Raw genomic sequence first — 22,025 nt, 5'->3', positions numbered from 1 at the left:
GAAAGCCAGCGTCAAAAAGTATTAATCATTTGAGGGAACATGCTCAGAAAGACAACAGCTCGGATATGCCGGCATTCGAGGATGGCACGTGCCTAGTCCAGCCAATCGGGCCAAGTAATAAGGGCTTTCGAGGTTAGACCACAGAGACAACTTAAAACAACCAACACATAATAAGGACCAACAGAGTCTCAGAATGCTCACGGCGTTAATGCAAAGATGGCATGTTAAGTCCCGTATAGACCCTGTTAATGTGATTAAGTGAAACGGCCATATTAAACCATCTCGGACAATGCAAGTCCAAAGCTATATAAAGACATGCTTAACATGTTTAATATTTGACTATAATAAGAACCTAACAAAGCAGCTATTCATATATGCCCCTCCCTCTAACATAGTCAATACCAAACCGCGAGTAATAATATTGTTCTTGTTTGTGTATGTGTTCAATTACCATGCAGAGGATTATCTGTTATGTTCTCTGCGGGATTTAGTCACCCTTGTTGCTCGACAACCAACAACCAAATCCTGGCTGAAGGATTGCGGCAGAGACAACCACCAACTAACAACCAACAGCATATCGTTGCATTTACTACCATGAATCCTTCTCGTATGATACAAGCAAGCTGGAAGGAAATTGTCTCACTTTCTGTTCATCAACAGCTCTCAAGCCAGGGTATAAATATGCTGGAATGGACCGGCTCATGGTTTTAACCAAGTCACCAAACAATCCTCGTTGTTCAATTCAGACCTTATGATGCTCCCTCAAACTTTGACTATAACTCTCGTGTTGAGTGTACAGCACGCCTTTGCACTGACAAACTCCTCTCGCTTGCCAGAACAGCTCTTCTTAGACATCTCCATCAACGATGTTCTTCAAAATACGTCCATGCTGCCATTGGTGGAGCCTTGGTCTAGCAAATACGTTGAAGCTATCCAGAGCCAAAGATATGGTGATGCGATATGGGCAAGATTCCATATAGAGGGAGGCGTCCAGAACGGCATCACCCTAGATACAAATGACACCATCTTGGACATCATCAAGGAAGACGCAGCTGGCTACAAGGCTAATGCACCTGTTCAATACACCGAGGCTGTTGCCTTCTATGCGAATACTAGCAGTGACGACAACCACTCGGACCTCATCAAGGCCATTGTGGATGCAGCTCCGGATGAAGACCTTGCCAAACGTGCTACGTTCAAGATAAATTGCGACGCCAACCACAATCTCGCGTTCCAGTCAGACTGCCAGCAGCTTATTCGTAACATGTTGAGAAGCAAGATAAACATAGGAGACACAAGGCTTGCCGCTATTCATGGTGGCTGCAGACTCAGAGTTGGACCCTATCGTTCTGCTCCAGATGTCACCTATAACACAGCCCATGCGGTCGCTATTCTGATTGAGGAGAAATGTGCGAGGAGGATTGGATGTTGCCAGTTTGTATCAGGTTCTTCGCCAAAGAATGGAGGACACCGAAAGGTCTGTCTCAGCTCGAAGCGGAGTGGATGCCGATAAAGAGTTGAGTCTTATATCTCAGAAGATGGATAATGCTGCACCAAAGAGCTTCACTCTCGAGTTGGCATTCTTGTTGGGAAGAGCAATGAGTCTCGTAAGTCTTAGTGGAGTGATTGCAGGCTTTATCTAAACATATACGAAACTCATCACAATCCTGTTGCTTAATTTGTCTTATTTAATCCTAGGATACTGATTGATAGTTGAAGTTCATCATGTCCTAGTGAGATATATCAAGCCAATGCCTTAAAAATCTTGATTAATTGTGAGGACTAAGTGAGTCTAAAGCTTTTTATGTTTAACAAGAAAGTACGTTTAGTCGATTGTCATGACTATCCAATATTTACAAAACAAGCATTCTGAGCTAGGTTTTGTGTGACTATGGCGCTGCAGATACCTGCGGCTTCTCGATGCCATATATACGATAATACTCCTCGCTAATTGGAATCTGCTTTGCACCAGCTGGCCGAGTGACATTCCGCCCCCATTCCTTTGGCACTGAGTGTTTGTCCTGCCACTGATAAATCGCATCGAAATCCCTACACTGATGGTTGACAGCAAAGTCTGGAAATGGATTGGTTTGAGTCTCGACCCAGTTGAACGTAATGATGTCCAGGTTGCCATTACACATGAGGTTTTGCATCAATATGTCTGTGCAATGGCTGACATGAATCCAATGCAAGTCGCTAAAAGGCTTCTTTGCTGTACCATTGCGGTTATACTCGGCCCAAGCCAGATGACGAAGAAGATTGAGGCAGTGGATCTGATGAAACATATCGATTTGAGCCATGTAAGCGTTGTCGCCAAGGCCATACTCTGGTGGGAACTTGACGAGGAGCTCTGGATCTTTGCCCAGTCGGCGAACCTCGGCCTCGTTGATAGGGAAAACACGAATGATTTCCAGATCCTCCCATGCTTCATCAACTTCTGGATCAGGCTTGAGAGAGTTGCGCCATTTGGAAGGGTTCTTCGCCTCGAATAAGCCGCCCTCCGTCTCAATGGGCCTCATCTTGAAGTTGATCGAGTCCAAAACAGGAGCTTTAGTCCAAATTAACAAACCGTGAACATCGCAATAAGAGAAGAAAGGCTTACAGTAGAAGGAAGTCTGGCGAATGTGATCCATGTCAGACTCCGGGCCGAACCTAAAGGAGGCAGCAATAAAGAGACCCAAAGATATCAGGAAGAGGAGAAGGTTCAGAACAACCCAAGAATGTGTTCTCCAATTCCGTCGCTGGGTCGGCGGAGCCCATTCGATCTCATCACTCTCTCTGTTGCTACCAAGAAGGCTCTCATCAGAACCTCTATCTTCTTTGCAAGACATGATTTTGGCTATGTTCATAGGTCTTGTTGGCACGCGAACTGATCCCATAAAAACAGCTCAAATGTCCTGGCCCCTCAAGTTTGCAAAAAGATTAAATGTGATGAAAGATGAGCAGAAACTCAAGCAATGGCGTGCTTTATCACCAATATCCTGTTGCATTTTGTTATCATCGCCGTATCTGGGGGCCAAAACAAAACCACCTTCCCCAAGCAGAATATCAAAGGTACTTTTGGTGTAAGATGCCGATCAATCCCGGCAAAGGATTCCGATACAGATCTCGGGCTTCCCAATGGATCTCCAAGTGGGTACTTTTGGAATCAGATGCCGAGTTCCGGTAAGACGTCCCCTCTTGACGCGATGTCTTTGGACTCTGGTATCACCATCCTACACCAAAAGGAGATATGTAGTGACGTATTGTCGTGAGAACTTCTGTTGATAGACACCACTGGAGGACTTTCGTTGGTTATGTAAACCTTATCTGCCCCGCAGCAAAATGACCTTCCCTTCCAAGTAGTTACCGATTTGAGCAAATATACGAGATGTACGAAAGAGCAGACGACAGGGTACCTTATTTAATGTCGAGATCATCCTGCAAAGGCTCATGGCCATGAAGAAGCAAGTCTGACAATACAGAAGTTCCTAGCAATTCAGAATGAAGCTATCTCAGATCCTCAGCACTGCTGCATTATGCAGCTTTGCACTTGCAAGCCCACTGCCAGGTATGTCCTCTGGACCTGGAAAGCATCATTAGTTAACCTTCAGTCTAGGTAATGCGATTGCTGAGCGAGAGGCCAACCCTGTTACTCCTCCTGGCTATGGTGCGAAGTACATCTTGGAGGATGACCTTGATAAGCGTGAGCCGCAGAGGAACGCTTATGGAAAGGCCTACACCCTGAAAATGAAGGATGATGGCTTTGAGAAGCGAGACCCTCAGAATACTTATGGCAAGGCCTATACCCTGAAGATGAAGGACGACGGTTTCGAGAAGCGTGAGCCTCAGAGGAACACGTATGGAAAAGCCTATACTCTGAAGATGAAAGATGATGGCTTTGAAAAGCGAGACCCTCAGAATACATATGGCAAGGCTTACACTTTGAAGATGAAGGATGACGGCTTTGAGAAGCGTGAGGCTGAAAGTGAGGCTTGAATGTTTATTCATATTATAAATATCTAGGTCATAGACACATGCAATGTTGGTTTCATGTGTCCAGTAAGAAACCCAAATGAGTAACCTTCATTGGCAACAATCAACCATATCACAATGGTCCCTCAAACCTTGCCAATCGATGAGCAGGTTGCCTAGACAAGTAAGCCTTGGTCTCATAAGTGCGAGTGATTGTGTGGACAATGTCAGGTTAAGGTTTCGATTAGATTTCGTTGTAACCTAGACTCTCACGTATTCTAAGTTCTGTATTATGGGCAAGAAATCATATCTAAGCTCTTTTTATTATCAGGAGTTTTCAGGCAACTTTAAATTGAAACCAAAATGCGATCTGAATTTCTGCCTCCAAGTTTAAAAATGTCTTGGCCCATTGTTTGTGTCTTCCCTTTCTTCACACTGCCCCCTTCACCTATTGACGACATTGCGACATCACCATGCCTTCCGAGTCCGATGCGCACCAACCCCAGATGTCACAACGGCAAAAGACGATGTATGTCATTCATACAACACGTCGACGCTTGATTGCTACGGATGCAAAGGAATATCATCGTCTCGTTGCAGCGGATTCCACTATAGAATTACCGGGCCCTTTACTGACAGGGACGAAATACTCCACCAACTGCGTGGACTCAAGGAAAAGGAGCACCGAGAGAAAGTTTGCACGCTCGTTGCTCGCTCGCCTTTGTATTGCAAGTTTCCAGCCAGTCAAGACAGCGTAGAATGGGACCTTGACCCACGCTGCTATGGTCTTGGATATTTCATTGACTGTCATAATAAGTCTGTCGCGATTTATTTCTTTTATCCTGACATAAGAGAGCCACCTGGCCTTGTCAGAGATTAATTTCTCCCTGACTTCTTTGTCTGTGAAGGAAGTGCTGCGAGTTCGACATTGTGCGACTTGGTTCTCCACGCTGGTGCATAGTTAGCGGATATCCTTCTGAAAGGGAGACGCCTGCTGACACTGCCTCGTTCTGCGAGTTTTGCACTTGCAGCATGCTAACCTCATCTTCGATGTCTTGGGCGGCGCGCCTATCCCAAATATAAAATAAAGTTTGATATATCCGCTAGATTGTTTTCTGAATCAGCCTTGGGGAAAGTCTTGTCTATGTACAGGGGCGATGATATGGCGCAAATGCATGTAAGCAGGGGCTATGCTAATGTTATTTTACAATTTTTTTATCTTGCAGCATTGCTCTCGCGATAAATTCTCTTCCTATAATCTTACATTAGATACCTTCTGTGGAATATCTCTAAGCGCCTTTCTCCCCCGTCTGTAATGGCTTTGGCTCGCTATCGGCAGGATGTTGAGGAGGAGGTTAGCATTGGAATTTCCGCCTTCTCACTGGCCAAGGTAGAAACCCTAGATTTGCGAGACCGCGCTGGGCAGGCCTGCTTTCTCTGCTTGGAGACTCCACTCCAAGGACAGTACGCTCTTCCCATACCATGCCTACGACCAACAAGACCCCGCCGAATTACTCGATACACTGGACTTTCTACGAACCCAAACAACCGAAAACCAAGGTATGAGAAAATGCAGCCTTGGAGCAATGCGTGCGAGTCCGATACAGACATATACCAGAGACTGGTGGAGACAAGTTGCCAGCAGCTAGGCAGGTGGAAGAGATGGCTGCCATATTACGGAACAACCGACGTGATAGAAGTCAAGGTGAGGGTTAAAACACCATGGTACCAGAAAGATCTAACATTACCTGATTCAAGTTTCGGTTTGTCCGCCCCGCTGACTTGGATGGGCATTATGCCATTCATATGAATATTATCAACATCGAAGAGACGCGGGAAAAGTGTAACATAGCCATACTGAGGCATCCCAGTCGTCTGCACCTGCATGTCGACAAGGCTTTCTGGTAACACGGGCCACACAGTGACGAATGCAATGTGAGAATGGAAGAATGGGGAGAGCCATGCATCAGGCTCGCTGCAAAGGAAGCAGAACAACGGCACAAACTCCTTGATGACATCCAGTACCTAAAGAAGTGTGCTCGCGATCCAGCGAGCGCCAACGGGTTACGAACGCTGGAGGGAATGGCACAAGAAAGTTGTATCTATGATGTCAAGTATGAGTAGCATGGCCATTCTACAAGTAATTATCGCTAACCATCGCAGGGGCTCGAAAGCAATCGCAATGCCTCTTCCGTATGGAGACTTTCGAGGAACAGATTGGATGAGAGGAATGCACCTCGTTCTGGGGTGGCAGACAGATCGAATGTATATTGAAATTCCGTTCAGAGTCTCGTGTTTCCTGCTCATGGTCTGTTTTATTTGGTTTTGTGCAATACTATGGAGGGGAGGAGGAGGAGATTGGGGGACTTCCTTTGCCTTTGCACAGGTTGTTGCCGCATCTATTGCCATTGTCATTAGCTATGCTCGATTGTAACATATCTTTCCAATTTTGCAACGCCCAGCGGTGTGTTGAGTGGACTTTGGTGACACCAGGGGCTTCGAGATTATTTCAATCTGCCTTTGGCAAGTAAGGAGGCTTTGGACCCTGAGCATTCCTTAGGAACACATTCTAAGTAGTCTGAGTCTCCAAATTATATAAGCTATACAGTTTCACTATAATCCAAACATTTTGATATGTCATCTTATACCGCCCGTACTCAATCCTTCGCCATCTATAAGACTAAAAATACGCTAATTAAAAATGCAAACATTAACCTAAGCTTTATCTTGAGGTGGCCGATCTATTAGCTTTCAAAATATCCTATGTTTCTGTCGACTTTCAACGCTTCTATGTTACAGTTCTTCATGCTTCAGACTCGAATTGGCTCTGTCGGAGCTCTTACTTGACAAGTCATCTTGTCCTGCCTCTAGTGGAATAGAGGCTTCGGACATTGTTGAAGAATGTGAAAACTGGGAAGGCTTAGCCTTTAACTGATTGCGGCCATTATCGTAGATGAAGGTAATCAACGTCACCAGAGGAATGGGTTCGTGATAGTTGCCATCAAATGTAACCGGGGGGTGTCCACCAGCTGGGTACAGCTTCAGCGTTGGGTAGCCTGTAATCAACTCAGGGACATCGTTGCTACTGACATCGATTTTAGCCACGGATATGCTGTCTCCTAGACCGCCATTGCGATAGTGTATGGCGAGCTCTTCGAGGACAGCATGTGACCTAATGTGCTGATTAGAGCTGATCTCTGCTGGGCGCGTAGCTCACTTACTCAAGACAATAATCACACCATGGCGTGTAGAACTCCACAAGGACATCTCGAGTTTCATCGAAAGCTGTTTCTCTAAAAGTATGTCCGACCAGTTCGAGACAGAGACCTTGTTGCTTTTCTGGTGCAGGCTGAGATCGGACTTCTGGTTTCAGCTTGCCAGCTACAAAATCTTTGACAAATGTTGTGATGCTTTCGGCATTGACGGGCTTACTCTTCAACGGGAACTTCTCTGTTGAGATGACATCCTCAATTGCAAAACCCAATTTGATGCCGTCGGCGAGATTCAGCATAGCCGCCCGCTTGGGGTACCTGCTTGTATCGACGGTAACAAAGGTCAAGACATTGGCATATCTTCGAGCTAGCGGATAAAGCGAGTCAACCAGATGATCGCGCTCTGTCAGAGACGGCACCAAAATCTGGGCTAGTGGCAAGTTGGTCTAATAGTATTTGTCAGCTATTGGGTTTCATATTAGCATACGATCAGGTTGGCTTACCTCGGAGAAGCTAGCATAAACCTCTGGGTGTAGCTCTCCAATCAAGGGCGTCCCGTGTTTCTGGATGAACGTCTCAAGTGACTCATGCTCAAAAGGTCCTTCGTAGCTGCTGCGACGCTCGTCAAATGTGCTGACAAGCATAATAGCTGGTCGGGTGATACCTTCATCGGTCGCTCGACTAGACTTATGGGTAATTGCAAAGGCGTATTCACCACGGAGCTTTTCAGCCACCTGTGTATATACTTCGATGGAGTCTTCGTCTTGATCATTAATGAAGGCGACGATTGAAACGTAATCAGTGCTCAAGAACTCATCGTAATTGGCATCGCTTAGTTCCGTAACAGCTGGACCATGTTGCCGTTCGATCAATAACAATAGTCTGTAATAAACAAGCTGCTTAGTGGAAAACATCTCGAGAGGGGGGGTTATAGTACGCTGAAGTGTCTAAGGCGCCGCTGTAGAGGGTGAGTCGATCACGGCCTCTTGAAAGCCTTACTTCTGGAACATGGAGAACTTTGACATCATCGCAGACCTTGCCCTCAGTTGAACAATCTACTCGTACAAAGCTGGCCTTGGGGGATAGGTCTGAGGCCTGCTCGAACTGAGCAGTAATCTCATCGCACTTCCCACAACCAGGGGTTACGAATAGAACAAGAGCAATGGTGTCTGAATGCACGAGGTCGAAGAAGTCCTCAGCGCCGAGGTCGCGGACTGAATGAGTCCAGACAAAGGTGCCATACGTGAGAAGTATAAGGGCATTGGTAGGAAAGAACATGGCGCAAGTTTACTTGAAATTGGAAAGGAGAGTAGTTTTTGGGAACAGAGGCGCAGTCGTGAAGTCGGCCTGTATGTAAGAACAAAGCTCCCATGACTTGTCGAGTTATAGCTGCGACATCTCTGATGACAACGACGGACAGCGGCTGAGCTCGGAGCACTCGTGCGTCTAGATACGAGCTCGAATACAATAGGGGCCATAAAGATGTTGCGTGGCCTTATCATCGTAAAGCAGTCGGGCATCCATCATCCTAAGCTGCTTTTAAGGTTCAGCATCATCTAGTTTGTTTCAGCATCCGATGTTCGGTCAAGAGAAACAGCGAAGCATAACCCTAAGCTTCTACACGTTTATCAAGTCTTGGGATACCCCTGGCTAAATTCGGTCAGAGAGAAGGTCAAAAGTTTATGGGTTCTGTATTAGTGATGCCCGACCCCAGGATAGTGAATTCATGCACGCTTTGACCTTATACTGACCGAAGCTTACGCTGTTAGATCTCATGAATGAAAAGCGAGAGGAAAACCACGTGCACAATTTAAAGTTTGGATCCGGCCAATCTGAGTTGCTCCTAGAACCGCGGGTCACTTGTGCACCTCGACAGAACGAGGTTCAGTTAATTCTAGAACGCGCGGAAACGGAAGTTCGCTACCCTGAAACAATCGTTCCTTTCAAACTATGCCAGAGAGGGAAAGGCCACGGCACATTTTGCGAAGAAAGAGGGAAATATCTCGGCATGGCCCGAGCGTACTGGTGTAATCTACCGAGTTACGTATAAAAGTCAAATATTTCAACATACTACTATTCTAATAATTGTATCACTTCGGTTCCTCCGTCCCTATTCCCCACACCCATTACCCCTGAGTCGCAATCTACCTAGCAACCTTACTCGCCCGCTGCTAACCCCATGCTTCCACCAAATCTTCAAACGTCAAGGTTGGCAAGGTCGAAGACGATCTCACCCGCAGCAGGGCTAGAGATGACGGCGGAGCCAGCAAAAGATCCATTCTCATTACTCAGCCAAACGCTGAGCTTATCCTGGTCGCTAGTGTAGCTGAAGGTAACAGCAGGGTTTTCGCCGCACTTGTAGACCCGTCCTGAAGCGACAGTATCTTTGGCAGGCGGGTAACACTCGGTGTCAACGCCGGCGGCAGTGATGTGGAAAGTCACACCGTCTTTGTTGGCTGGGTCGAACTTGATAGCGCTGAGTTTGGCGGGCAGCTCAGCGCTTGCAAGGCCTCGTGCGTCGAGGAAGGGGGTTGCATGAGAGCCAACGACGAGGAGGCTCAGGACAGGAATGAGGGAAAACATGATGTTTTTGGAGAAAGGGTTATTGATAGGAGGGAACTTGGTCAAATTTGAGATGCAGTGTAGAGGTTTGTGAGGAGCAATCAAGTCTTGTAGATGGTGTCGATAATCGATGATGCAGGTCAACACTCAGACAAGCGGGCACCAGCTGGTATATGTATCATTTAGACTTGATGCGTCTTTGGCCTAAAGGCAGATCGGAGTTTCTGCCGCTCACCGATAATTCACTTACCCCTTTATGACACCGAGACCTAGCATGCGGGCTGAGCTTTCTGGGCAATTCGTGTAAAGACAGATTTCAGATTAAGAAAAGTTCCAGTGTCTAAAGCAGATACTTGCTGCGCTCTTGAGAGTCCATGATGGGCTTTCCTGTGTCTGACTGGTTCCACGTATCAGCAACCTCAGCACGGTTGTCGTGAGCATGAATGTAGAGATTCCCAAGTCAGAGCTTTCTCAAAGCTATACAAGATAGAACGGCAATTTCGAGAAATAATACGAGGCATCGTGGTGCATTCTATTGGCCTTGAAGCCTGGCAGACTATCGCACGGACGTTTCCAGGAAATCGCCGTGTAAAATGCGTCATTTCGAAATTTGTTCCCAAGTTCAGGACTGCATACTCGTCGTCTCAGGACGAGCCTCTGGCTAGGGTTCGAAACTTAAAACACAATTATAAACTTTCCCTAGGAAAGTTCTGCGCATATTTCGGTGTCCTGAAGGGGGCGGCGGTCGAGTATGTTGGTCGTCAAGGCTAACAAGTTGAACACGAGTATAAGAAGGCTATCATTGTACGATAAAGATCCAAGGCTGAACATAACCAGGACCAAAATTGTAGCTTCAGCAAAGCAAAAACAGTACGCATTCCTTAAATAACTCCTTCTACTAATTCTTTCACCCCTACCACCCAATCCCAATGAAGTTCAATCTCATCATCATAGGCACCCTCGCCATTGGGCAGGGACTTGCTGCTGACTACAACCTTCACGCAACCTACACGGATGAGTTGGTCAACGTAGGCAACCTTGATTCATTCTGGAGCGTCTGGAACCGCATGTACGATGTGTCCGACGACAAGGGCGGCCTCTCCGACCACACCACTTGGCAGTACACCGGCAACTGCAACTCCGGGTACGACAAGCCCAAGACATCTGTTCGAGTTCAGCTCGATGGCCAATGGGGAACAGTTGGCAAAGCCAGTGGTTGGCAAATGCGCGATGCGCTCATCCAAGCTATGTGGGCAACTGTTCAGGCAGCTGGTCAGCAGAACCAGTACCCGGTCTACACCGACTGCAGTGGCTTTACCTGGCAGGAATCTACTCCCAACAACAAGAATGCTGCTTGCGGTCGGGCTACCACTAAGAAGGTCTACTGCCCTTGCGAGTACATGGTTGAGTGCCAAAAGTTCAGCTGGGGTCGCAAGCTCCCGTCTCAGGTCCGCATCAACGTCTACAACAGGGACGGGTCTCTCCGTGCGGACATGTACCAGATCAAAATTGGCGCCCAGACCTTGAGGGGCGAGAGTGGTTGTGGAAAGGCTGGCGCCATTGCTGAGGTCCTGGCTAGCTTCGTTCCCGGTGTTGGCCAGTACTTCGACAAAGGTATCAAGATTGCGTGCCGACAAGGAAGTCTATGGTAACGCTTTAACTCGATCTACGGCCGCATGCTTGAGGGACCCTTGGGGGTCATGACTTCCACTGTTGTTCTGCGAAATGACTCAGCTTTGAGCTGGGAATTCTAATCTTCAGTGTAGCAGCACTTGTACATACCTCAGGTGCTATGAGCCCTTTGTATAAGTAGCTCCTACAGTATACGGCAAGAGTGGTGCGATTCTTTGAGGTTTTCCTTATTTTGTTCTGTTCCTTTTTTTGTCTCTGTGCTTGAGTATCTCGTTTCTATATTTCCTGTGTCGTTGATAGGAGGACAGAAGCTCTGTGGATAGCTGAGCGGGGCCATGCCTAGGTATTATCACTGTATTCAAGGGATCACGATTGTTGCAAAAGCCTATGGTATCTGAGACTTGCAACTTCGGAAGGATGTTTACACTAGAAATTATAAGAACCCGAACTTGGTAACTTAAATAGATATTTTCGCAGCATAATTAACGAACGAGACTTGTATTACTATATGTTTCCCTAATTCACCTCCTTTACATGTGTAAATAGGCTACATACGACCTGTGTAGGTGCTACTGGCTAACTATCTAGTACTGAGGTACCTAATGCATAAGAACCTCCCATATTCACTCCCAGAACTTTGTCAAGACACTTTCAATGGCATTAAATAAAAATAAGGATCCCCCAAAACCCCGGCTTTGAAGCACCGACCCCGGGTTGTCTGTGTCTCTGCTATTGCATAGGACTTTGCACAATGCCAGCCTCGGTCAAGTATCTACCTCTGGTTCCATGAAGACTGAGCCAAAGTACAGATCAAGAAGCTTTTGCATGTTTGCGGACGCATCTTGAAGGGAAGAAGTAGGAGGAATGCCGCAGCAAGATTTCCGAACTCTAATGAAGGGGCGTCTAGCCGTGGCATGCCTCGCGCCATACAATCTGCTAGAAGAGTCCGAAATAAAGCCTACAGTCGTGGGATGCTAGTCGGGTAGGGAGAAGAGAGGACCGGGGCCATGGCAGGTTTAAACCAGTTTTGTTTCCTTGGATAAGAAAGTCAAGGCCTCAGTGTTACTGATCGTGTCCGCCATGACTCCGTTCAGAAAAAGTGTCCTTGGTTTGAAGGGACAGTTGGAAAATAAATGTTTACAGAGTAAACAATACTATTAGAATGTTTATATTAGGATGGGCTCTAATAGTGCCTATTTACCCTGGTTAAGATAGATAAATAGGAGATAAGGATATAAGGGTTAACTTATACATTTAATATAATCCAGGCTAAGTAAATTTTATATATTAGGATAGCTCTTATATTACCTTATACCTTATAAAAAGCTCTACCCTATTAACTAACTAAGAAAGGACTATTAAGTATAAGAATAATAATACTTTAAGATTATATTATTCTAGGACTAATAACATCCTTATATTATATTACTTTCTTATAATTATTTTTAATATATAAAATATATTTATTAGCACTTTTATAGAATTTAGCTTATTAGCTTTTAATAAAATATCTTTATATTAATAAGCCTAATATATAATACTTACTTATTAAGAGATTTAATAATTAACCTACTTATATTTATAGCCTAAAAAAAGTTATAATATATTTTATTTTAAAAGTATATTACTTTAAGTTAATTTATATTATTATATTAACCTTATATGTTAGTAAATTACTAAGTTAATAAAAGACTTATAGTCTTATAATATAGCTTAAGTGTTGATAGAAAGAGAGGATATACTATTAGTATTATTTAGGCATAGCTATTTAGCTATAGTATATAGACAAGGTTGCCTTAGTGTGGGTAGGGCTGTTTAAAATTTTATTAATTACTAGGGGCCAAAAAGCAACACCATGATGTTAGCTTAGCCGAGACCTAGGCTAGGCTTAGGAAAGGCTTAGGTTGAAGCGGCGACTACTTAGGATTATAGGCGAGAGAGGAAATACTAAAAGTCGATATTTACATTACGTATTAGGCTGTTTCACCTTTCCCAACGCCACCAGGGCAGCCACAAGAGAACCCATTTACAACATTGACCAGAAACCAAAGTTTCCGGCCTCTATTCAAGTCTCTCTTCATTGTATTGCACCAAACGCAAGTGTCAAGGAGTAAAAGCTTTACAGTTGAAGAAATTGATAACCTCCCTGTAACTCTGGTACAAACTGGGTCTATGGGAGGTCTCAAAAAACCCATATCGTTTCGTAGCCTGCATCGCACCGGAGAAGTTCTCTATGAGCATAATCTATCCGAAAGTTCTGTCCGCAGTGTGAGAACAAAACTCAAGTCAGCAATACGATTCGTTATATTAATAGGTTTTGGAAAACTGGTATACATGAGTTTGATCGGCCCTAGGCATATGTGCTCTCTTCATCAGTCTCGGCGCTGGCATTTAGCCCAACCATCGCCTCGTCATTCCACGAAAAGTCGATCGCCACATAGGCGCTTAAAACTAACACCGAAGATCAAAATGTTCGTTTTGTAATCGTGTATAATCTCGCCGTTTACCTTTGCTGTGATTCGCAATAGGGCTTGGGAATTCGCTCGGGTGGACGATCGTACGGTCGATGGGGGCGAACTTGTCGAAAGACTCGTCATAGCAGAACGGGCCTCTAGATGCTTCATTTATTTGAAAGTTTTACACAGAGACTTTACTGCATATTATGTAGCCTAGTATTTAATTCAATACTGCTGCTTCTATGACGTTCTTTGCATTCTTGTTAATTACTATACCGAGTTCGGCTTCATAACAGAGTACGGGTCGAGCGTCTACATGAACTTGTATTGTATTAACAGGACCGGCGACGGCGTCTGCGAGGTTTGACAAAAACGTGGGACATTTTGGAACTGGAAGCGAATTTACAAGTATGTATTAACCAGTACCTCAGGCATTTATTTCTTCTCACCTTGGCCTTGTCCGTATGGCTCTCGTAGTTAAATTAGGTGCAAATTATAATTGGAATATATTCTAGAGCATATCAGAGCTGACTTTACGGAGTGGCCAGAGAGAGCTGAGTCAATATAAGCTGTCAGCTATACTGTCAAGATCAAGATAAGTCCTATTTATTTTTAAGATTTCAAAAGCTAAAGCTAAGCTTATCCCTCCCTGTATCCTTGGGTGCAGACTATTATTCTATAAGTTGGGTAATGCAAAGTATGATCTCCAGGACGCTAAGTAGAGACTTCTTAGATCGGCATATCATGGAGTGAGGAATAACACTTACGTCGATGCGCAGGCAAGTCCCAGGGCTGCTTGGAATAATATCTCTCTAGCTAACGGTGCTTCGCTTGAACTGAGAGCGCTGCCCCCGGGCCACCAATCCCGGAACAAGCCGAAGCATATCAGGCAGATTACTGACCCAATAACAATGAAGCCGTCTATGAAGATACGAAACGATATGTAGGCAGGTGGGAAGATTCTGACCAAAGGGTAGACAAGTTCTATAAGCGACCAGCAGAAGGTCGTGACAAACTAATTTGTTAGTGTATAGAAGGTCAGAATATGGCGATATATATGTTTTCTTACAGCCGGTCCCAATATTCCAATTGCGATAAAGTTCTTCGGGGCAGGGATAGAGGAGACGACGATTCCAGCGATTGTGACCCCAAGAACCAGAGCTCGCAGTCCTAGCACCAGTTTGGTGGGCCGCTGTGCCTTTTGTGCTTGCGAAGGTCTGCTGTCTTTCTTGGCATCCATATTTATCCCTTCAGTTCTCGATTCGATTCTTAACACAGATTGTAAATTCTATGCCAGGGTGAGAAATTTGAGAATATGTCGGACCTTTTATATCACGCGATGGATATCAAGGTAACAACGGTCCAGAGGTCAAAGCCAAGGCTAACAATCCAGCCCCTACACTCCATAAGTGATTCCAGAGCATTCAGACAGCAAAGCTACTAAAATCAGATCATAGCCTCTCATGATGACGCAGTTGAATGCAGCATGCGCAAATGCAGGCAACCGAAAATTATCTAGAAGCTACCTATTTGACTCGCTTTTCAGAATTAGGTCTAGTTTGCGACATGGAATCTAGCCGAGGCTCGAGCGCGGTTCGTACCAACAACAATTTTATGCGGTAAATAGAGTATGTAGGCTTGGAACCAACCACTAGGTAACAAAATTAGCTTTAAAAATGATCCGAAAACTTGATACAGAGCGCGACTAGAGAGTAGGTTCAATGCCGGATCAACACCCTAGGCTACCGGCATGCCAGGTAGGCATCGTGAAAGCCATATGTACCATTTGGCCAAATGCCGAGGCAATACTGATGCATGTGAATACACAATAGATTGTGTTTAAAAGACAAGACTTAGGCAAAGACCCCGTCATCATTCCATTTGCCGATCTGGGCCAATCCCGCTTATCTCAATTGAACTGTGACGGTACCCGTTGGCTCGACCTGACGGTGGCCAACTTAGCAAGCTAAGTTGGGCACAAAACCATAAGACACGCACAAAAGGGTGAGACATATCTTCATTAATAGAAATAACCGGGAATAATACACCATAAATTACACTAACAATCTTACATCAAGTTTACTAGTTATCAAGATTGTCTCACCCTTTTATGCATGTCTCAAGGTTTTGTGCCTAACTTAGTTTGCTAAGTTGGCCAACGTCATGTCGAGCCAACGGGTACATATTCAACTTGCCAAGGATTTATGTACAAGCGTTTCCCTCCGAATACAAGTGTTCATTTAGTTGTTGGTATATATATAGTACATGGCTGCTTCTTGCCAATGCAAGTTCATGAAGGCAAATAATCTTCAAGATCTATATTCAATTGTCTCACTGTTATGGTAGGTCGGTCCATCTTGTTATTCTCTCAGTTCGTACCTAGCCAGCGTTCTGGATAAAGGATGACATCAAGACCACCAGCACTCAGGGCAATCGTCTTGTCGATTGAAAGTGTTGAAAACTTTCCCGTCGGACAGAATTACGTCGCAAGATAGTGAACTGCTGCGTTTGGTGGGAATGACATGTGCAGCTCGATGAAGGGTGAGGTGGCGGTCAGTGAATCCGTCAAGACGGCCAAATGTAAGACTCAAGCGTCCAAGAAAGCGATCAATCCGTGCAGTATCCTCTCTCTCAACCCCTGAGATATTAGGCATGGTTTAGAGCATCATCTTCAGCATTCCTTACCTCCGCTTTCTGATGTGGAGTTCGTAATTAGCAGAAAAAGTAGGGTACGTATAACGTTAACGCTGCTGTCATAAAAAGTTATAGCCCTATCTCTGGATACTTCATTACCTCCGCATAGACACCAATTACCCCAAATCCCAAGCCAGTGCACGGCCCCAGACATATTGCGAGTCGCATTACCTTTTACGGTGTACTTGGCCGCATCTGAGCCTCGGTCAGCTAAGAGATAGGCAACCTTTTCTTCAATCGTCTTTAGAGCTTGTTGTGAAGGAGTGACAAGTCGAAGGCTTACTAAATATTCTTGTATTATTAAAACCTAGAAAATGCTCCGGATATAATTCCCAGAAATATTATAGCCTCTTGTTTCTTTTTCATTTAACAAAAATATAATAACAAAGACAAAGAAGTCATGTCACCGTCTACAGAGATAAACTACGAAGCTTCCGGGAGAAGACCTCATGAGAGCTCCAGCAAGCTCAAGTCAAGGCATCTATATATGATTGCTACTGGAGGTAAGTTGACTCGATATGTATACAGGAGTCAACTGTCTAGAGACTTGTTACTAATGCTTCGCGTCTTGATTAGGATGCATTGGCGCTGCATTCTTAGTAGGAACCGGTCGAACGTTAGCGAAAGGAGGCCCCGTATTCTGCTTCGTGGGCTTTGCTTTTATTTATTCTGTTATAGGTATCTTTTCTACGATCTTGACCAAAATGGCGGCTGCTGTTCCACTCAATGGTGCTGGCACCGACACTACCCGACTCGATTCCTCTCAAAGTCATTTGGCTTTGCCATGGGTTACAACTATTGGTTTGCCTACGCCATCCTTGTGCCTTTCGAAATCACCGTATCCACGCTTGTCATTCACTATTGGAATCCCCCGGTTCACGATGCCGTCTTTCTCACGATCCTTTTGGTTGTTATTGTTGGACTCAACTATCTCCCCGTCAAAGATTCCGGTGAAGCTGAATTTTTATTCTCTTCACTTAAAGTCACAATGCTTGTTGGCATAATGATACTGTCCATCCTCATCGTCGCGGGTGGAGGACCGACCGGGGAGCGGGTTGGAAGCAGGAACTGGGACACTCCAATCAAGCCATGGATCCTGGAGGGTAGTGTTGGCAGCTTGCTCGCTTTTCTTGGTGTTTTAGTGAGCATTGTGCTTCCGGTAAGGTATAACTATCTTGATCTGCTGGAAATACACTAAGCTGACAAAACGTAGATGGGATTTATCGCTGAGATGGTTGCAGTGTGTGGCGGCGAAACGAAAAACCCAGCAAAACCACTGCCTAAAGCTGCTCGAGCTTTTCTCTTCCGATTAGCTTTCTTCTACGTCCTTCCCGTCTTCTTCGTCACCTTGATCTGCCCTGCAGACGCACCGGAACTTACATCTGGTGGTTCTGGCATTGGCTCATCACCTTTCGTTATTGGCATTAAGACGGCACATATTCGAGTTCTGGACCATATTATCAACACCATTATCTTACTCTCAGCATGGTCCGCAGGTAATGTCTATTGCTATCTCTCATCGCGATCTTTGTACTCCCTATCCATTGATGGGTATGCACCTAAGTTCTTTGCGCATACCAACAAATATGGAACACCTTACTGGTCAGTCACTGCGAGCGGCCTGGCGGCTCTCCTGGCCTACTTGAATGTCAGATCAAGTGCGGGTCAAGTATTGACTTGGCTCGTCAACATAATCAACATATCGTCTGTTTTCTCATGGGTTTTGCTCTCTTGGTCTTACATTCGTTTCCGTAAGGCCCTCGAAGTCCAAGGCGTCGATCGAAACAGGTTACCCTACCGCGCGAGACTAGGAAAATCAAGCGCGTGGTTTTGTATCTTCTTTTTCACCGTCATTGGCCTCCTCAACGGCTTCCAGGTTTTCTTCCTGTCGGAATGGAACGCAGCCGATTTTATCACTGCTTACATTGGGATCCCACTGTTTGTTCTTCTCTTTTTCGGCCATAAATACTTCAGAGGCCGTAGTGAGCCTTGGTTAGCGCCATTGAATCAACTGGATTTGTCTCCATTGAGTGTTATCGATGCGGTTAGCGTTGGAGGTGAGGTGTGTGGTCAAGAACTGGATGGAGCTAAGAAGACTAGTGGCTGATGATCAGAAGTCGGGATAGCTAGGAAGGGTCATTGAGCAAGCCTGAACACATTCTTTGCCAACACAAATATCTGTAACCAAGAGAAATACAAACCTAGTGCTTCCTATTCTGGCCTTAAGTAAATATAAGTATAAAATAGTTCTGTAGAGTATAAGCTTAGTGGCGCAAACTGTATATGTATATTAGGATAAGAATATATGCTAAATCGAGAGACAATAGAAATTAGTAACTGTCCTCTTCTAGAGGTGCTTTAATAGCCACATAATCGGTTCTTTCGTTGCGCTGAGTTCTGGTACATGTTCTAAAGCACTAATTAGGTACCTAATCGCGCCAATCTCTACTATAACTTTTAGACAGTTCTGCCACTACGTACCTCAATATTTAATTTTGCCACCTTAACTAAATTCCTACGTTATGCTCTTTTTGGAATCTCGAGCCCTAGAATTTTTTACCCCGGAATTTTCTTTACCCCGCAACTTCCTTAACGCATCCCTGGTCTCATTTCCATTCATCTCTAACAATTAATCTGTTCGAAGAGCAGTCTTATCATGCAGCGACCTGAAATTCGTTCACGACAAGGTACGTTTAAAAACAAGTATACATATACACGTTTCTGTTTTACTTTAGCCCTTATCTTGACTTATTCTAAGTTATATTACCTGTTGGCTGAGATATGGGTCCCCTGTTTTTCTCTGATTGCATCTATCGTTACCTGGCTAATCGGTTCACTAGGTTGCTTGACTTGCAGGAAGCGTCATAGAAAATGCGACGAGAAGCGACCTGTCTGTACGCTCTGCCAAAAGTCAGGCCGCACTTGCGACTACACAAGCGAACTTCGTTGGGCGCCTGTCAACGACGTGTTTGTTATTCCTGATACTTCGTTCAACGGAGGTACCAACAGGATTGATCGAGAGGAGAGGCGAAAAACGGCCCAAAATCGGGGTCGACAACGGCGTATTCGCGCCCAAATGCAAGATGCACAGCAAAGCGGTATCAGCCGTCAGGTCTTGAACCAACGCCAAAACGAAACCCAGACTCTCAGTCAAGGCCAAAGCCCAAACTCAGGGGCGGCCCCTTACGAAAACGACAGCCAGCTACGGTCGCCGGGAAGTGACCACCAGGATGGGCTTCGTTCTAGACCCGTACCAACTTTAGATAATTCGCACGCGTCCTTGTCCTCTATTAGCCCTGCCACTACACGCCAGCAAGTGTCTTCACCGGAGGATTTCGAGGTTTTGACTCAAGGTAATAGCGACATGAGCTTATATTTCAACGACCTTTCACATGTGCAGTTTGACAGCAATTGGTTGAACGCATTTGTGATGGATCAGGACCTTACGACATTCTCCGCCCAATACGATAATCAAATAACAGCTGCAGGCCACATCACAAGTGAGCAATTGGTGCTGGACCCGACAAGTGTCGAGCGGAGTTCTGTCCTAACTGACGCCGACCCTTCGCTAGAAATCATTGAAAGCGAACATGAGGCCAATAGATCTAAATCTAGTACCGGTCCCGTATTTGGTACCACTAAGACCTTTCAGCACAGCCTTGGACCGCTAGCATCAAGCCTTCCCACTTGCACTGAGGAAATCGCGTTTAACTATTGTAAGTTTCTTGAAACTCCATCGTCTACCTACTCAAGTTCACATTATGCCTTGTCAGTTATGACCGATGCTTCCCCTCGGATCCCAGCTCTTGATAGCCCTGGAAATCCGTTTCGAGAGCTTTGCAGAGTGTCTATCTCATATCCACTGCTCTTACATACATTCTTGTATGTGTCGGCTGCAAATATGTACAACTATTGCAGAGGTGACCTGAGGGTTATGGAAGAGCGTCGGTCACAAGCTCTGAGATCGTTGCGGAGTATGGAACGATATCTCCGATTTTCCGATACTAGGGAAGAGTCATCTGTATCCATAGAGAATCATGTCTTTTCAGTCCTATCTCTGAGAGAAGTCACTCTTGCTGCATATCTCATCCACATCGCTTCGGAGGTTATGACTGGTAGCCTCACGACGGACACACATCTTCGGAATGCGTTCAAGCTGGTGGTTGAACTACGATACATCGATAAGATGCCTGAAGGATTCTATTCTCGCTTCTTGGTGCAGCGATTTGCCATGATTGACGTCATCATGTCTCTCTTGCGGCGCCGAAAGCCCCTCGCACCCGAATATTTTATCTTGTATCAGCAGCATGAGGAAGCTGACGTATATGGGCCATCCTTTCGCGAACTTACTGGCTGCCCTCAGCCTGTACTGTCTTTTTTGGCGAGGATATCGACATTGGCAACCGACGTTGAGTTGGAAAACGACGTACGGCTCGCTGAAGCGTATCAACTCGAAACGACTATGCGAGATTGGGGATCACGAAAGTACCCAATGCCACTGAATCCAGCTGCTCGATCAAACAGCCCCGTGTCTGGTCATGGCACGGCCTCGCAAGATGACCATCTAAGCACCCTCAATGCATGCTTTTACTGGATGGCGCACCTTCTCCTTGCCCGGCGAGTATTTTTGGATCCCACAGCGTCAAGTCGAGTTCAACTTTACCGAAAACATCTTTTCGCTCTTATCGATAGACTTCCTCCGGGCTGCGGGCCAGATTCCTCACTGCCAATTCCATTCTACATGGCTGCGCGAGAGGCCATCGTGCCTTTAGACCGTGAGTGGGTGCGCCACAAGCACGCTGAGATGATAGCCATATATCCAGATCGCTCTAGGGAGCTCATGATGTCTTTGACAGAAGATATTTGGAGTATGAGCGATGGAGAATATCATGATCTGGTGGTCAAAGGACCTTGGGATCTTCCTTGGATGGATGACGATATGAATGTCCGAATGAAGGACTCTCAAGCAATGCATTTTATAATCTAGGAAATAGCTATCTAATATGGAATTTCACCCGAAAAGGATATCTTGCACTGGTGACAATAGAACTTTGGAGGTGCTTATAATTCCAGCGCCGGCTTTCCTATCGTGGACAAGAGTTGACATTGGATTTATATGGCCACCGTGAGTAAATCTACTTCATTAAGCAATTACTGTTGAAAGAGAAAGGATGAAGAAAAGACTTGCCTATCAGACTCATACTCGTTCCTTGGTCATCAAATTTCCCATCCACACGCCTCTTTCCAGTAGCCAATAGAGCAACCTAACCACGCTACCAAACTGCCTGGCAAATATTGACCACGAATTGCGGGGGGTTCTGGGTGGAGTACGGTATGATAACTTAAGCCCAAAATGGAAATGCGTGTCGCATGCTAAAAATGGACATAATTTGCTGCGAACTCCCCACTCTTTTGCGAGCCCATCCACGAGTAGAAGGGGGCGGGATCGTCCCGGCTACTGCTCCGGTCTGCGAACCGGTTCCACAGCCTGTAACCATCCCGGTAAAGAGCTTGG

General features: G+C 45.5%; 10 protein-coding genes across 10 annotated transcripts; 6 read left to right on the top strand and 4 right to left on the bottom strand.

Moving 5' to 3' along the window:
• Positions 1 to 754: 754 nt before the first annotated feature.
• Positions 755 to 1,643, top strand: FOBCDRAFT_141960 (uncharacterized protein; the record flags this gene model as incomplete). The annotated part of the gene is made up of 2 exons (XM_031189218.3): positions 755 to 1,477; positions 1,518 to 1,643. The coding sequence occupies 2 exons, from the start codon at positions 755 to 757 to the stop codon at positions 1,641 to 1,643; spliced, it is 849 nt and encodes a 282-aa protein (XP_031036483.3).
• A 51-nt stretch (positions 1,644 to 1,694) lies between these two features.
• Positions 1,695 to 2,831, bottom strand: FOBCDRAFT_242296 (uncharacterized protein; the record flags this gene model as incomplete). The annotated part of the gene is made up of 3 exons (XM_031189219.3): positions 1,695 to 1,730; positions 1,908 to 2,548; positions 2,603 to 2,831. The coding sequence occupies 3 exons, from the start codon at positions 2,829 to 2,831 to the stop codon at positions 1,695 to 1,697; spliced, it is 906 nt and encodes a 301-aa protein (XP_031036484.3).
• Positions 2,832 to 3,455: 624 nt separating this feature from the next.
• FOBCDRAFT_228668 (uncharacterized protein) lies at positions 3,456 to 4,056 on the top strand. The gene is made up of 2 exons (XM_031189220.3): positions 3,456 to 3,550; positions 3,599 to 4,056. Exons 1-2 carry the CDS (start codon positions 3,484 to 3,486, stop codon positions 3,976 to 3,978), a joined length of 447 nt encoding a protein of 148 aa, XP_031036485.2. The 5' UTR covers positions 3,456 to 3,483; the 3' UTR covers positions 3,979 to 4,056.
• A 371-nt stretch (positions 4,057 to 4,427) lies between these two features.
• Positions 4,428 to 6,078, top strand: FOBCDRAFT_242294 (uncharacterized protein; the record flags this gene model as incomplete). Its single annotated transcript, XM_059610473.1, has 7 exons — positions 4,428 to 4,483; positions 5,107 to 5,131; positions 5,249 to 5,308; positions 5,358 to 5,514; positions 5,562 to 5,659; positions 5,713 to 5,827; positions 5,903 to 6,078. The coding sequence occupies 7 exons, from the start codon at positions 4,428 to 4,430 to the stop codon at positions 6,076 to 6,078; spliced, it is 687 nt and encodes a 228-aa protein (XP_059467717.1).
• A 669-nt stretch (positions 6,079 to 6,747) lies between these two features.
• On the bottom strand, positions 6,748 to 8,444 carry FOBCDRAFT_204796 (thioredoxin-like domain-containing protein; the record flags this gene model as incomplete). The annotated part of the gene is made up of 4 exons (XM_031189221.2): positions 6,748 to 7,126; positions 7,176 to 7,612; positions 7,670 to 8,048; positions 8,104 to 8,444. 4 exons carry the CDS (start codon positions 8,442 to 8,444, stop codon positions 6,748 to 6,750), a joined length of 1,536 nt encoding a protein of 511 aa, XP_031036486.2.
• A 918-nt stretch (positions 8,445 to 9,362) lies between these two features.
• Positions 9,363 to 9,749, bottom strand: FOBCDRAFT_277611 (uncharacterized protein; the record flags this gene model as incomplete). Its single annotated transcript, XM_031189222.2, has 1 exon — positions 9,363 to 9,749. The coding sequence occupies one exon, from the start codon at positions 9,747 to 9,749 to the stop codon at positions 9,363 to 9,365; it is 387 nt and encodes a 128-aa protein (XP_031036487.2).
• Positions 9,750 to 10,657: 908 nt separating this feature from the next.
• On the top strand, positions 10,658 to 11,541 carry FOBCDRAFT_242291 (uncharacterized protein; the record flags this gene model as incomplete). The annotated part of the gene is made up of 2 exons (XM_031189223.3): positions 10,658 to 11,342; positions 11,516 to 11,541. 2 exons carry the CDS (start codon positions 10,658 to 10,660, stop codon positions 11,539 to 11,541), a joined length of 711 nt encoding a protein of 236 aa, XP_031036488.3.
• Positions 11,542 to 14,579: 3,038 nt separating this feature from the next.
• Positions 14,580 to 15,056, bottom strand: FOBCDRAFT_277609 (uncharacterized protein; the record flags this gene model as incomplete). Its single annotated transcript, XM_054706400.1, has 2 exons — positions 14,580 to 14,831; positions 14,886 to 15,056. The coding sequence occupies 2 exons, from the start codon at positions 15,054 to 15,056 to the stop codon at positions 14,580 to 14,582; spliced, it is 423 nt and encodes a 140-aa protein (XP_054562375.1).
• Positions 15,057 to 16,338: 1,282 nt separating this feature from the next.
• On the top strand, positions 16,339 to 18,617 carry FOBCDRAFT_242290 (amino acid permease/ SLC12A domain-containing protein; the record flags this gene model as incomplete). The annotated part of the gene is made up of 5 exons (XM_059610472.1): positions 16,339 to 16,396; positions 16,900 to 17,013; positions 17,189 to 17,226; positions 17,280 to 17,669; positions 17,724 to 18,617. The coding sequence occupies 5 exons, from the start codon at positions 16,339 to 16,341 to the stop codon at positions 18,615 to 18,617; spliced, it is 1,494 nt and encodes a 497-aa protein (XP_059467716.1).
• Positions 18,618 to 19,166: 549 nt separating this feature from the next.
• FOBCDRAFT_321646 (fungal-specific transcription factor domain-containing protein) lies at positions 19,167 to 21,497 on the top strand (the record flags this gene model as incomplete). Its single annotated transcript, XM_059612073.1, has 3 exons — positions 19,167 to 19,197; positions 19,351 to 20,226; positions 20,284 to 21,497. The coding sequence occupies 3 exons, from the start codon at positions 19,167 to 19,169 to the stop codon at positions 21,495 to 21,497; spliced, it is 2,121 nt and encodes a 706-aa protein (XP_059467715.1).
• Between the last annotated feature and the right edge of the window lie 528 nt (positions 21,498 to 22,025).

The sequence above is a fragment of the Fusarium oxysporum genome, chromosome VIII, assembly GCF_013085055.1.
Source record: "Fusarium oxysporum Fo47 chromosome VIII, complete sequence".
NCBI lineage: Eukaryota > Fungi > Ascomycota > Sordariomycetes > Hypocreales > Nectriaceae > Fusarium > Fusarium oxysporum.
The sequence above is the reverse complement of the archived record's forward strand: the minus strand, read 5'-3'. Positions and strand labels throughout refer to the sequence as shown.